Source organism: Podarcis liolepis (genome assembly GCF_965112155.1).
Source record: "Podarcis liolepis genome assembly, chromosome: 13".
Taxonomy (NCBI): Eukaryota; Metazoa; Chordata; class Lepidosauria; order Squamata; family Lacertidae; genus Podarcis; species Podarcis liolepis.
In genome coordinates this window covers 18,518,611-18,533,624 of record NC_139573.1, presented here as the reverse complement: position 1 = coordinate 18,533,624, position 15,014 = coordinate 18,518,611, and the positions used below count along the sequence as shown (strand labels likewise).

General features: G+C 48.1%; 1 protein-coding gene across 3 annotated transcripts in view; it reads left to right on the top strand.

The window, feature by feature from the left end:
- The first annotated feature begins 818 nt into the window (after positions 1-818).
- The window catches only part of SPHK2 (sphingosine kinase 2), a 29,423-nt gene continuing 15,227 nt past the window's right edge, over positions 819-15,014 (top strand). Inside the window, exons 1-3 of one of the 3 annotated variants that reach the window (XM_083469328.1) lie at positions 819-1,234; positions 1,637-1,803; positions 2,117-2,804. In XM_083469328.1, the coding sequence (XP_083325454.1) occupies positions 2,381-2,804 (424 nt within the window). In that variant the 5' untranslated portion in view covers positions 819-1,234; positions 1,637-1,803; positions 2,117-2,380. Of the gene's footprint in view, positions 1,235-1,636; positions 2,805-15,014 lie in introns of all 3 variants that reach the window. The other 2 variants (XM_083469326.1, XM_083469327.1) reach the window with 2 other exon arrangements.

Sequence of the window (15,014 nt, the reverse complement as noted above, 5' to 3'; positions counted from 1 at the left end):
CTTTAGCAAGCCATTACCAGGCTGGCCTGGCTATTCCAACAACTGAATCTGTGCTGGATCCAGAAGTTAGAAGGGGACCCAGGCATTCCACCCCTCCAATTCATAACAACATTAATAGGGTATCTAGACTAGATCTTTAAGCTGAACTTTGTTTCACCAGCAATGTCTGGGTGAAGCTGGGGAAGCCAATACGAAAATCCCTTGAAAAGCTGCTTGAAAGAAGGATGCAATACGAGGATGCCCCTATGGAAAGCGACTTGTTCGACTTATTTGGTGCTCACGCGAAGAGAAGCAACAAAGCAAAGCCTGCATTCCAGTAACAAAGATGGCTGCTATCGTCGGGGGGTGGGGGTGGGGTGGGGTGTTAAGTTCTCGCGCCTTCACCACTTCAAAGATGGTGCGAATACGTGAACTACCGTGAGGCGTACCCTGTCCCTCACTTAAGATTATTTGCTGCACGTCGAGCGAAGCCTTGAAACTTCGCCCGCGTCCAAAATGGCCGCTACGCCTTCCTTTCCCCCTGGCCCGGACTGAAACGCCATCCTTTTCACTTACTAAAGATGGCCGCCATTTGTTATGGAAATAGAATCAAGTCTCTTTCTCGCTGTGACCTTGCCCCCACTACAAAACCCTGCGACCTCTCCTTTCTTCAAAACCCGGCCTCCTTCTAATATTACGGCTCCCTTCCCTTAGTGAAGATGGCCCCCTCCGCTGCCTCTCCACACCTTTGCCCTGAACAAATATGGCAGTCTCCACCCATTGCCACCAATGCCGCCGCATCTGACTCGGCGGCGGGCAGGGGCGGCATTCCTGAATGGGCCGGCGAAAGGCCTTGTCTCTCTCTCATAGGCTAAGGGCGAACTCTCCCCGCCCCCTTTCCACCTGACTCATCCCTCCCCCAAGGTAGAAAACAGAGCACTTCCTAGTTGAGCACGAGAAGGAGCGTGGAGCTGGGAGAAGCAGAAGGGAGGGAGCGAGAGGGGGTGGCGGGCGGGCGAAGAGGAGAGCGAACAGGAAGAGGATGGCAGGGAAAAGGAACTGCTGAGCGGGGTCGGGGACCGTCGCCTGTCAGGTGTCGGAGGGAGGCGCTCGAAAGTGCACGGAGCTGCTGATTTTCCTTTATTGCCCCATCCCCGCCGCTCGCTCTTCCAAGACTCTGCTCCACCGACTCCAAGCAGGCACTGATTCTCCTCAGTGTAGTCTTGTATGCTTTGGACAAAGGCGCCAAGTGGGGGTGAGTTGGGCGCCTCGTTTTTTGGTGTGTGGTGGTAGGGATACTTCATAGTCCCGCTGCATTTGCACTACCTTTTTTATAGCACTTTAGAAAAAAAAGCCTTTCTTTCCCGTCCTTTCGATTTCATTTATAAGCTTGTGGTGGTGAAATGATTTGTCTTCTCTTGCCCTCCACTCGTTTAAAACAGTGGTGTTAGGTGGTGAAGGCGATATACAATCTGGATCATAGCTTAAGCTCTTTTAAAAGCTGATCTGCCAAAGTATGCTGGTATGAAATGCTAGGCAAGTCGTTCTTTTAAAAAACCGACAGCCTCCAAACCTGGCCTCTAGCTCAAGTCCTAAAGGCAGCCTTTTCCAAATAGTTTTTCCACATTTCTTTTGTTTCCTTCTTTTTCCTCCTCAGCACCATCACCTGAACAGCTAAAACTTCTCTGGCATCCTTTGTTAAGTTGTTGGACTTGGGATCTCTTCCCAGTGAGAGCTGCATATCCTCAGTGACTCATTTGGATTCATGAGAGTCTCATAACTGGGACACCTTCCGGACTACATTCTTCAGCTCCTTGCCTGAAGGTGAAAATCATATTATTTGAAAACACTTGAAAAGTACCTATTTGCTAGGGAATGCAAACATTTTAAAAAAAACCTTTGTTAGCTTTTATCTCATTAATCTCCCCTGGTCTTTACGCAGATAGCAGGGCTTCCTTTTTTTCTTTCTTGTCCTAAATCTGTAGTAGCTCAGACAGGTTGGTTTTTGGTCCTGTAGGCTTTTGATGTGGCCCTGCCCTATAGCATTCTTTTTTGTGAAGAAGCAGGAGGAGGAAAGTGTGTGTGTATACACTTCCCCCCTTTAAAACTTTTTGTTTGTTTGTTTACTGACACACAGGATCTTGCTCAATGAAGAAAGAGAAAACCCTGGGAAACGGTTGGGCAGCTTGAACTGTGGAGGAAGTTTCTTGGTTTAAAGGGCTGCATGAGCCACTTAATCTACTAAGGAAATGAAAAGATTTTCAAATCCTCTTCTTTAAATCTGCTGCTTCTGGGGGAGAGGTTAAAGGGAAAGGGTTCGGTTGCAGTGAGTTGCAACCAGCTGTTGACAGGCTTAGCAAAGGTGAAAGACAAAACTGCAAAGCTGGGGCTCCGTAGCGAGATGAGCATGTTTTTGGGGGCATGTGGGGAAGGCTCTGAGACTCTCCTACATGGAGAATTTGGTGCCCACCCCCCGAAGGGGACCCGCTATGCCCTCAGCCTCACGCGGACAGAGTTGCATATCCAGCGCCTGGTGCCCAAGCCAGATACAGATCACCGGACGGTGTTGCAGCTGATTGATGTGGTGGGTTGCCACACGATGCGCAGCCACACAATTGCGAACCAGTCAGCTTTCTTCAGTGTCTACGCTTACCCGCTGAAGAAGAGGAAGGTGGCGGTGAGCTCTGGGCGGGTGCGGCAGCGGACTGCAAGGACCTTTCAGGTGGACAGCGCAGAGTGCTACGAGGATAACCTAAAAGTGGCTGAGAGGTGGGCAGCTGCCATCAAGTGCCTGGTCTTGGGGATCCCCATCTCGAGCGAAACAGGTAAGGGATGCCCTGCATAATCCTTTGAGTGTTGCTTCTTGCCTAGAGAAACTATGAGTCCTCGCTACTTACAAGTGGTAGCCTTTCCTAGACTCTGATGCTTCAGATTGTAGGTGGGTTATCACCAATTTTTTTTAATGCTTCACCTATAAAATCCTTCTTGCTTGTAGAAAACTGACCCATCAGGGAGGTGTTCAATGCTAGTCCTTCCCCTGATATGCACCTCCCCACCCCCTCCAAAATAGGGAAGTGTTTTTAAAAAAGCCCCTGCCACGTGATTTTGCCAAATATGTAGAGTTTAAGTAACACACTCCTCCACAAAATCAAATAGGTTTACTACCGTGTCTCTGGTCCTAATATTGTCTTCAAGAACTCTGGAGACCTAGATACCAAAATCTCTTAGTTTTATAATGTTTTGTCTATCCCCACAATCTCTCTCTTGATTTAGAGAGCTGTTGGACTGATTGTGGCTGGTGAGGTTTGTGGTCTGAAAGATTTGGAGGATGCCTGGCTAGCAAAGGCTGGCCTAGGTGGAGATATCCTGGAGTCCATCCTCCTAAACCAGTAATGCTGCCAGACCCTCCCTATGATTCTTGGAACCCTTAGCTTCTGCAGTATTTTATTAACTTATTAAATGAGATACTTACTAAATGACCCAGCTTATCTTGCAGGGCAGAGGATTACAGTACTAAACGTGTACATAACAAGAGAATAATTGTAATACTCAGAGTTTCGTAAGATGCTTGCCTCTGGCACCACTGTAGTTTTTGGCTTTATAGACTGGGGTGTGTAGGCAGTTCATAACATTAGTTGAAAGGCGGAGATGCTCTGAAAGTGCTCTTGCTGCATTCTGTTCAAATGAAGTTCCCCCTCTTTTTCCCTCTGTCTCAGAGCAGGGGTAGCCAACATGGTGCCCTCCAATGTTCCTGGGCTACTGCTCCCACTCTCGCTGACCATTGGCCATACTGGCTGAGGATGGTGGGAGTTGGGAGTCAAACAACATTTGAGGGGTAAGCTCATGGGCAGAATAAGATCTGTACATTTGCAGCAGAAGCTGGCAGTGCACAGCGCAGATTGCCCAATGTCTGTGATGTCACAAACTCGCCTGCCATTAACCTCATCTACACCAGTGTAACTTCTAAAGTGGGTGGTGCCTTTTTTAAAAAAACAAGAAAAATGAGATGATAGAATGAGTTTTTAAAACAATAAAAGTGGTGCTGTCAAATTATCATTTATCACCCCCCGCCAAATCTTTCTACCTGAAGAGCAAGAAGAGGAAGACAAGACTGATAACTGAACCAGCATTTGATTTACACATACTTATGATGTAAAAGTGGATGGGAACCACGTGGAGAAAAATCTCCCATGACTCCTATAAAAAATAAAGACTGCAGTTCCGTGCATGCTTACCTGGGATCAGTCCCTTTGAACTTCAAATGTGCTTATTTCTGGGTAGTGTATAGGACTTCACTTACACAGGCTATGTCTGCATACACCTGGGATAGTGGCAGGCTGGTTGTGGGACTGGCTTTTCCTGTGAGGCAGGGATGGGACATATCTGCTTCTTTCTATATTGCTGAACTCCTCAGCTCCCATTATCCCCGACCTTTGATCAAGGCTGGCTGGAGTGTCGGGAGCCCAGCCCTGTGCTGTTAGAAATAGAGCTCTGGAATCTTCTGTACCCGAAATCCTTGGTGCTTGCTTTCACTTCCCCGATTAAGGAAGCGCAAATGCATTTTGCTAACATTTCCTTCAACTGGTCATATTCCGATGCTCAGCTAGAATGCACGAAGTGAATGCAGGATAAGTCATACCTTCCAGCCATCTAGATGGATAAACACCAGTTACCACCATTCCGCCATGTGCTGGGCTGGGCGGGTGTATGTGTGTATTCATGTGTTGCCACACTCATTTTCTGGCTGCACACACCACTGACATGCTGATTCCAAATGGGCTCTTCCCATCTGGGCTCTTCTGCCTGGAAAGAAAAAAATTAGCACCTCTGCTTTAATGTGGCCCATAAAGAGAACCCAGGGCAGGACTGTGTAGATCTCAGATCTTAGTAGTTTCCCTTGAGTTTGGTGGGAGTGTGAGTTTGAGTCGGCAGGTGGTCACCTGGGACATCCTTGAGAGGCTCCCTGACCTATTTTTTGCTCTGGACACTGTGAGGTGGTAAATGCAGCCCCACCCTGGCCATGTCCCTAAGCATTGTTTCTCTAGTAGAAGGGAAGGCTTGCCCTCCATTTCCAATGGGGGGAGGAAACAAAATGCTGCAGTGGGGGTAGGTGGGCCTGGAAGCAGTGTTTTGCCCTTGGCTAGCAGCCACTTGAAACCAAGTCACTATGCCGGGGTGCCAGGATAGTGCCCGACATCTCCACTATCTGGAGGTGCCTGCTTGGGGATCTTGACTGTTTTCACAAACTATAATACCACATCCTGTAGAATTCTATCAGTTATATTTTATCTGCACAGTCAGCATAAATTTCAGGAACTGAAATGCTTTTTCTGTGCAGCCTGAGCAGGAGCAATAAATGCCATTATAGTTAATTGTTGTTACTTGTCTTCACCTGCCCCAACCCACTGTCCTGCTCACAGTTGTGAAGAATCTCCTTATGTTATGAATGGACCATTAAGAAAAAGAGGTCGGAATAGGCCAATATATATATGTGGGCCATCCCTGGACAAAGTGACTTTTCTTCTTTTAATTTCTCGAAGCTTTTAGCCTAGCTCAAGGTTGTCATCTGAACTAGCCAGATGTTTAACTGATAATCAATCACAGTCAGTCCATCATTTGAAAAATAAGACTTTAGCACCATCTTGCCCCCAAATGACAACTAGACATTCCGTTTTGGCTACTGTAACCTTGGTTGAAGGAGCCATTTGGTGCCTAGCTTATATGTCTGAGTTTCTAACCCTGCCTGGAAGTTAGGAAAGAAAAGCAAGTGGGGCCAAGGGAGTGGCTGAAACATTGCTTTTCTCCTCAACCTGTCAAAACTTTACAGATCTTAGCCATTTGTCAGGGCTGTGCCTCCTTTACTTACACTGCAGGTTTGGCAACTCTCGTATGCTTGTGTGTTTGTGGCCTTGTCTTCAATGTGAATACTTGCTTGGTTTCATTTGCGTTGGCCAATCTATTAAAAGGGATTAACAGCATAATATTTGCCTATCTCCAGGGCAGCTTTCCTCCTCTGGCAGTGCGTTTGTTTTCTCTGCTGGGCACAGGGGAGAGGGAGACTCCTTTGTCCTCCATCCACTAGTCTTCTCACTCGCCTGCAATGCAACTCCTTTTCGCCTTTGGCTACCCAGGCTAGTGCTTAAATACAAGGCTGGTCTGAAGTGGTCATCCTGCCCACCTTGCAATCTCTTAAGCATTTCGTTCCTACCACATGCTGGTGCTTTTGTAGAGTAGGCCTCCTTCCTCTTTTACAGGGGTGTGATCAGGAGAGCTGAACCTGAGGCATCTGTGTGAAGAGGACCCCACAATACAAGATGGGTGCTTTAGGACAAATTTCGTGTCTGTCCCATGGACTTTACATATACATTGAGAACAGGCATGGGAATCTACTATGTATTTTGGAAAGCATTTGGATTTCACTTAAGATATTGTAACCAACTTTGGCATGATGATTCCTGAGGTCAAGGAGCAGGTTTTTATCTTATGTATGGATATAATGGGTTGCCATTTTGAAGCAAGATGGGGGATGGAACCTTTGAAAGCCACTGTTTTTAACCGCCTATTTTAAAACTTCGCTGGTAGTTTACTTTATTATTTTTTTGGTTTCTTAGAATTCCTGAGCAATGGCAGACGCAAGGCTGCTAGTGTAAGACAAAGCCCCAGATTAACCTCAGATTGGGGGCATAGGAAAATGGGAAATGGAATGAGGACCTTATAGAGTCCATTCACGCAGGTGTGAACTCAAACCTTGACAGGGGAGTGGGGACCAACCTAAGCATTTGCAGAGTATCTGTTGGAGGAAGGGAAAGGGGGAGGGCACCATTGCTGCCCACTGCAGAGCCCCTCCCCCATGCCGCCATGCACCCTCTTCGTGTGCTGGTTAGACCTTCTGTTATGAAAGGCATCATAATAGAAGATTGGAGATTTATAAACAGGATTAAATGTGTGTGTGGGAGGGTGGGTATGTTCCTGCCCGAGGTGCAGCACACCTGGACCTTCAGCCTATACAAACAATACTACTGGGGGTGAAATTGATCAAACAGGCTCCAATGCGTGATGTTGGATTGTGCAACCAGACTTCATATGGCACTGTTCTTGGTAATTTAGGTATACAACTTCTTGTTGGTGGACTACTTGTTCCAATAACGGTTGCAATGAGGGATATTAAAGGGCAGCGTTCCCTCCTGAGTAACCAAACACTTTGGTCCTGGGTGCTGCTAAGGCCTATGCTCTGCCATTGCGGACAGTTGGCCAGATTTGGTTGAAAAGAGGTGCAGTTTGCCACAGAAGTTCCAGGAGAAGAGTTCTCAAGTGAGCGTAGTTCATCTGTTTGAGAGAAGCTGGGTAGGCTGAAGAAGGTGGATACACAATGAAGTCTGGAAGACATTGAAAAGAGGCTCACCACTTCAAGGCTGTTGACTGTCCTCCACACACACTCCTGGTTGCTGTTGTTGATGGCACTGTTAAAAAAAAAAAAAAAGAATACTAGGTTGCTTGACCTGTTGACTGTATAGCCAAGCACCTAGGAAACCAAACAGAAGGGTTACAGTTAGTGTGAGGAATGGTTGAGAGACTTGGGTATGTTTAGCCTGGAGAAGAGAAGACTGAGAAGTAAATATGTCAGTCATCTTCAAGTATATGAAGGGTTGTTCGTTTCATGGAAGATGGTTCCATAGTGTAATGTGTATGGGTTGTTCATGCGTGAGTTGCCGCCTCTCCAGGCTTTGTTGCCTTGCTAAACCTTTCAGTCTGGACAGCCCTTCACTTCGTGGCTGTTCAGTCGCTAGCAGAATCCGTCAGTGGGCGTTTCTTAAATATTTTCCAACATAAAAGTTGTTTGACACCCAGTCTCCTCCTACTCTCTCTGCGCGGAAGTCTTCTGCGCAGGGTGGGCGTGGGTAGCGGAGGACCCGTGCTCTCCCCGCTGGTGTCCGGTGAAGAGTCCTGGAGCCCTCTCGCCGATTCCCCCATCAGCCCCTCTATATCCCTGGTGTTACGCTGATTTGCTTCCCCATCTGCGGAGCTGCCTCTCTCCCTGCTGGGCCCTTCTCCAGCATCATTTGAGAGCCTTCCCTCCGCCTCTAGCTCCGATGTCAGTTCCCTGACACATAGCTTGTTTTTCTGCGACTCCGGAGGGAGGACACGAACCAACAGATTCAAATGACAAGAAAGGAGATTCCAGACAAACTTTAGGAAGAACTGTATGACAGTAGGAGCAGTTTGGCAGTGGAATGGACTGCCTCAGAAGGTGGGATCTCCTTCACTGAATGCTTTTTAACAGGTTGGATAGCCAGCTGCTGGGGATCGTTTCACTGTTGATTCCTGCAGCTAGACTAGATGATCCTTGGGGTCCCTTCCTTCCGAGTCCACAATTCTGCGATTTTAAACCCACTGCGAACGGCCCTACAAAATGGCGTTCAGTCTGGCATAGCTTTGAACGGCAGAAGCCTTTCCTTTGCATCACTAGCAATGGTTGTGGGGACCAATTCAAAAGCTGGGAGCTGCTCTGCAAAAGGGGCAACTGAAAAATTACTGCAGTCTCTAAACAGTTTGCCACAAGAGATTTCTGTGGGACAGCAGGCAAAGTGTCAGCTGGGGAAAGCCACAACACCATTTCCAAGGAAATTACATGATAGCATGAAAAATATGTTTCCGAAGTGATAAGAGCAGAAGAAGAGGCCTGTTGGGTCAGGCCAATGGTCTGTCTAGTCAAGTACACTGTTCTCACAATGGCCTGTGAGAAACCCACAAGTAGAACAAGCACACTCCTCCTGCCTCCATGGTTTCCAGCAACTGGTGTTCAGAAGCATTACTGCCTCAGAGTCAAAGCAGATACTTCCAGTTGTATACCTAGATGGGCAACCTGTGCTTCCCCCCCCCCCTTTACCTATTATGAAAGTCTCTGTGTCATTTTAAATTAAAGAGGGCACAAGTTTTAAGTACTCCATTGTTTTTCTTTCTTGCTTGCGTAGTACTTTCTGCTGCTGACACTTAATTGCAACACTTAACATACTGTATTAGTTTTCTTCACCGCACTGTGATTATAACAATTGCACCTTTCTATTTTAATATTTCTCACGTGAACCTGTGCAAAACTGGTTACTGAGCATTGATTGGCCTGAAGCTGGAACCACCTTGGCTGCAGCAGAACCAGAATGGAAATTAAATATTTAGTGGCTTGATCCCCTGAAGTTGATATTTTAGTAGGAGGGGACTCTAAACACGCAAGTGGAGAAGGACACATCTTCATTGCCCCTGCCATTTAATAGAGCCTCTAGGCCTAGCCTGGTGCTTGGAAACTCAGTGTGTGTGAAAAGCACTTTGGACTTAAATAAGACGGCATCTCTTTTCCAGTTCCTTGTTGCTGTGTATATATATATATCCCTCTTTGTGTGGCCTCTTGTGCTGAAAAGCGTTACTAAGATGCAAGCTTGCATTCTTAAGGGATTTCTGCTTTTGTTTGTGTGTGGAACAGGCTTCATGATGCCCTCATGATGATTAGAGGTATTAAAAGTCTTTAAATCTAAACATTAAGTTGATTTTTAAAGAGTAGCAAAATGGTTGCCTTTCATCCCACTTAACATGGCAATAATATGCCCATCTCCACAGTTCCCTTGCAGGTGTTGTTGGACTGCAACTGCCGTCATCCTTGACCACTGGTCAATCTGGCTGATGGGAGACTCATTGGTAGCACCCATGAGTGCTGCTAGGTTAATGGAGGCTGAGAAGTAGCTGCCCTCAGCAGACCAGAGAGGAACGTCAGGCAGCAATGTGGATAGGCGGCCTGGGAATGAATGGGACTGAGCAAGAGATCTAGAAGGGAAGATGTGATTGCGGTAGCAAATGAACTGTGAGAAAGACTATGAATTGTGGGAGGCCAGGATGTTCCAGCGTGGATTCTGATGTCTTATCACTGTTCAGAATTGCACCTGGTTGGGAACAAATTAACATTCACATGACTTGTGTGGGGCGGTTTTATCAAAGGATGTGATGGAATCCAGGCTGCATATCTTTCTTTATTACTGTGAGAGTGAGAGGTATCTGTCTGTCTTTTTTCCACAAGTGTGCCAAAAGCAAATAGGAAAAAGCTAGCCACTTCCTGGAGAAACACCAAAACCATCTTAACAAGTTCTGCAGGGGCACCTGCCAACTTTTAGAAACGGGAAAGACTTATGTTGGGTCTGGTCAATGTTCTGGCTCTCCCTGTCCAGTGTCAGCCATGAGCTGAAGACTGCCCTTGGCTTTGCCAAAACAACTTCACAGCTCACTTGAGGGGGCCTGGCAGAATTAGTTGGTATGACTGGGAACTTCTACATCAGGCATGTCCAACTCCCAAGAGACTGCGATCTACTCCCACTATAAATTTTTTTGGCAGTGATCAACTTTGGAAAGCCAAAGTTGAGCTTTTTTTGGGGGGGGGGAGATCATTCAGGGTCAGGAGATCAACCTGTTGAACAGGCCTCTTCTACATGCACGGCTGTGGGGGGGACCTTTGGCTCACCAGATCTTGCAGAACAACAGCTCTCAACATCCCTGCCCCTTGACTGTGTTCTCTGGGGCTTGTGGGAGTGTAGGCTGCTCTGATCATTTTGCAAGAGAGGCAGGATGTAAATTGTTACTTATGAAGTGCTTAAGGGTGCAATCATACCCTTGAATTATGCCAGCTGAGGCCTATAGGACAGGGGTGGGCAATAGTTTGCTCAGGGCAGGCATAGGCAAACTCGGCCCTCCAGGTGTTTTGGCCTACAACTCCCATAATCCCTAACTAGCAGAACCAGTAGTCAGGGATGATGGGAATTGTAATCCCAAAACATCTGGAGGGCCGAGTTTGCCTATGCTTGGCTTAGGGAGCCACATTCCTTTTCTGTGTATGGTGTGTTCCAAAACAGTGGGTTGAGAATGGCATAAGACCTGCCTGAAGGGTTGCCTTGATCCACATGGACTCGGGGATCATTATCGTCCTGTGTGTTGAAACTCCTGGGACTATTTCACCATCATTGTGAGTGCTTTCACTCTCTGTTGTTCATGGGCACAAGGTTGGCCCATGGGCACAACACAGTCCTTACGTAATTCCCACTGGCAATATTTCCAGGAACGCTGGAGGACGTCTCTTGCGTTATTACTCTGTAGACCCTATCTGCATTTTCTGGCTGCATGTTGTTGTTTTTCCTCTCCTCTGGGAATCGGGACCGGCATCAGGGGTGGGCATTGCTGGGTAGCTGCCAAGACCCCCACCCTTGTGGGTCCCTGGGGTGCCCTTGTTCTGCAGCAGCTCCTGCTTTCTCTGCTCCGAGCAACTACCCATAGCCGGTGGAGGGAACCTTTGGCCCTCTGGATGTTGCTGAACTACAACTCCCATCAGCCCCAGCAAGCACAGCCAATGGCCAGATCCTAAGAGTGAGCAGATGGAGCAGCAGTTCCCTCTTGCCTGCTGTACAGATCATGGTTGTACAGCAGGGCCTCCCCCTCCACCAACCATAGCCGTGCCCTGGCTAAGCACACATAATCTCCTGTCTTTGTTACTGTAATGTTTGAAAGGACTCATTTTATTGTATATTTTAATCATGGGTTGCTAATGATGGTTTTGCATACTTTAATTCTGAGTGTTTATACTTCAGTGTTTGATTGGGATTGTTTTCTTTAGGTTACTTTTTGCCTAGCTGGTTTTTCTACATTGCAAACCTCTCAGAAGCCGATTTTTTGGGGCACTGAAGTGATTTTAAGAAAAGGCGCTGATCCTTCCTGCAGGCTTCCATAGTCCAGGGATGAAGACAAGCCCCAGGCCCTGATGTCAGCACCTGGCATTCTCCTGCAGCTACCTGGCTCCACCCCCCACCCCCCCACAATTGCTGATCCCTGCACTGGGAAGGAGGGCGCCCATGCTAACTTTCCAGCAATGGCTCAGAGCACTTGATATAGTTTGTTTCTGGCTTCTTTGGGTAGCCACATCTGCCACCCAGTAAGGTTGCAGCAGCCAAGTTGCGGTGGTGACAGTGACAACACACACAGCCAAGGGCCTCCTTAAACCTGGACAAGATGTATTAGGGAGCCAGGGAAATGAATAAGTAGTTTCTCACCAATGTTTTGGGGCTGTGTTTGTGCTGAGTAAGCTTCCCTTCAAAGAAACTGCAGGAAGCAATTCTGTTTCTTATTATCTGTATAAATCACACCTTTCATCCAAGGCTCTCCCAGTGGGCAGGGTGGTTCTCCCCCTCCATTTTATCCTCACAACAAACCTGTGAGGTCGGTTTAGGCTGAAAGACGGTGACTGGCCCAGAGTTCACCCAGGAAGTTTTGTGGCTGAGTAGGATTTGAACTCTAGTCTCTCAGATCCTAGTCTGGCACCCTAACCGCTGTGCCACACTGGATGTCAGTGCCCCATTGCCGATTTTGCCTAATGTCTCCCTTTACTCAGAGTCTCTTGCAAGGAAGCCCTGACAGATTAGGTTGTGTGACATTACAAACTTATAGCTGTTTTCCCCACCCCAAACTGTGGCACTTTTTATTTTTCTTCCCCCACGGCGCCCCCAGAATAAATGGCAGCTTTGCAGAAAAACAGCAACAACAACAACAACCAGCCACCTTATATTTTGAACTATCAGTGCCTGTTAGCCACAGTGGTTTCATTTTTTACCTCCACTGTCAGAGGCACCATTCCTCTCAATACCAGGCGCTGGGAATCACAAATGGCACGAGTTGCTGTTGCTCTCATGTTCACCTTACAGGCTCAGCTGCGGTGAGAGCAGGATGTTGGCCATTGGCCTGATTCAGCAGACTCCAATTCCGTTCATGCAGAAGTGTACAGCTAATTTTTGTCTCTGGGCTGAACAGAGCCTGTAGATGGCCTTGTGGAGTCCTTCACTCCCTTCAGAACAAGGTGACACAGCCTTGCTTCCTTTAGCAGGTTTGTGTGTGCGTGCGCTACTGCCCACCCAGTGGAGCGATGCCCCCTGGGTCTTGAACCCCCAAGCCCTGCCCTGGTGGCGCAGCAGGTGGGCTGGCAAAGGATAGCCAGAGCACACCTCTGTGCCCAGTGTAGAAAGCGAGTCTGCCCTTAAAGGAGAACAGTCCCTTCCTGCAACACTCCAAGCATGGTAATGTAGTGGCAGGGGTGGCCGAACTCTTCATCCTTCCTCAGCCTGGATTGTAGAGATGGTAACTTTCCTGGCCTTAATAATAATAGTAATGCATTAATAATTATATATTACTTATAGCCTGCCCATCTGACTAGGTTGCCCCAGCCACTCCTGGGCGGCTTACAATGTAATAAAAACACAGCAAAGCACCGCACATTAAAAAACTTCCCAATACAGGAAGTTGTGTAGTAGTTGTTTATCTCCTTGACGTCTGATGGGAGGGCGCTCCACCGGGAGGGCGCCACTACCGAGAAGGCCCTCTACCTCGTTCCCTACAACTTCACATCTTGCAGTGAGGGAACCGCCAGAAGGCACTCGGAGATGGCACATCTATCTGTGCAACCTCGGCTCTCATTACCCTAAGCAGTCCTGATCTCCCTCATGTGCCATGCAAATTATGCGCTCTTTCATCCGTGTCCCAGATTGCAGTGCAGGCGGCTTTTCGTTTCATTCCCCAGAACCCCGTGGGAGCCACTGAGGACAGAGCCAAGTTTCTGTTTGCACAGCCCTGCCTCTTCATCAGCAAAGGCTCCTCGCAGATTGCATTCATTCTCGGGGCAAAACATTCCCATGGGTATCTCCTGCACGTGCCTTTCCCACTGGATAAAACTGGATGCCTGTATGCATGCTCTGCCCTCAACACAAGAAGGAAGGGGAACAAAGTTGCTGCTATCATTTCTTGTGAAGCATTTTTCTCCCTGTGGCCTGTCTCACTTGGGGGCATATAGGCCTCTGGTGTTGTTGTTGGACTACAACTCCCATAATCCTTTACCACAGGCTGCGCTGGCTGGGGCTGATGGGAGTTGGAGTCTAATGATGCCAGATTCAGGAATGCTGCTTTACCTCATGAGAGCTAGTCCTGACCTTTGGGCCCTCAGAGAGCAAATTTTTCTGTCTTATTATGCGTCCCCTTAGCCTTCTTATCTTCAGGTTAAACATGCTCTTCAGCCTTTCCTTGTAGGACTTGTTTTCCATATCCCTGACTATTGTTTTCCATTAAACATGTTTTTATTTGTCACAAAGGTTGGCCACGCACAAAACCCTTCATCTGCAGTCCACATTTTTTACATATTCTTGATTTACCTGCCCATTGTGGCTAGTGAAAAGGGTCAGTGAAGTGGGCAATGCCTCACTTCAGAAATGAGTTATGCCCACCTCTTAAAGAGGTCCTCCCTGGAGGGGAGCTCCAGCCCCCTATATTCTTTATATGTAAGATGACAGTTTTTTAAAATGCAAATTCCTGGTCGGGTGGGGGAGGGTGGATAGTAAATGGAATCAGAGAAGGCACTGAGAGAGGATTTAACTCTCTTCTCTGCTCCCCCTGTCAGCAACAAAACTATTACAACAGGGAGGAAATTGTAGAGAATCATAGAATTGTAGACTTGGAGGGGACCCTGAGGTCATCCAGCCCAACCCCTGCAATGGTTACCGTATTTTTCGTCCTATAGGGCGCACCGGCCCATAGGACGCACCTCAGTTTTTTGGGGGGGAAATGAATAAAAAAAAATTATCCCCCCCCCGCCGTGGCTGCCGCCCCAAGCCTTGCGCACACCTGCCCGAAGCACGGGGCACCCTCCGGAGGGCTCCCCGTGCTTCGGGCGACAGGCTGCCGCCCTTAGCCTCGTGCGCTTGGCGGGACCTCCTGCCGGCGCGCAAGGCTTGCGGACTCTCGCCGGGGCTGCAGGCTGCTGCCCGCAAGCCTTGTGAGCCCGCGGGAACTCCCGCCGGGGTTGCAAGGCTTGCGGATAGCTTCCTGAAGCCTGGAGAGCGAGAGGGGTCGGTGCGGACCGATGCCTCTTGCTCTCCAGGCTTCGGCGAAAGCCTGCATTCGCCCCATAGGACGCACACACATTTCCCCTTCATTTTTGGAGGGGGAAAGATGCGTCCTATGGGGCGAAA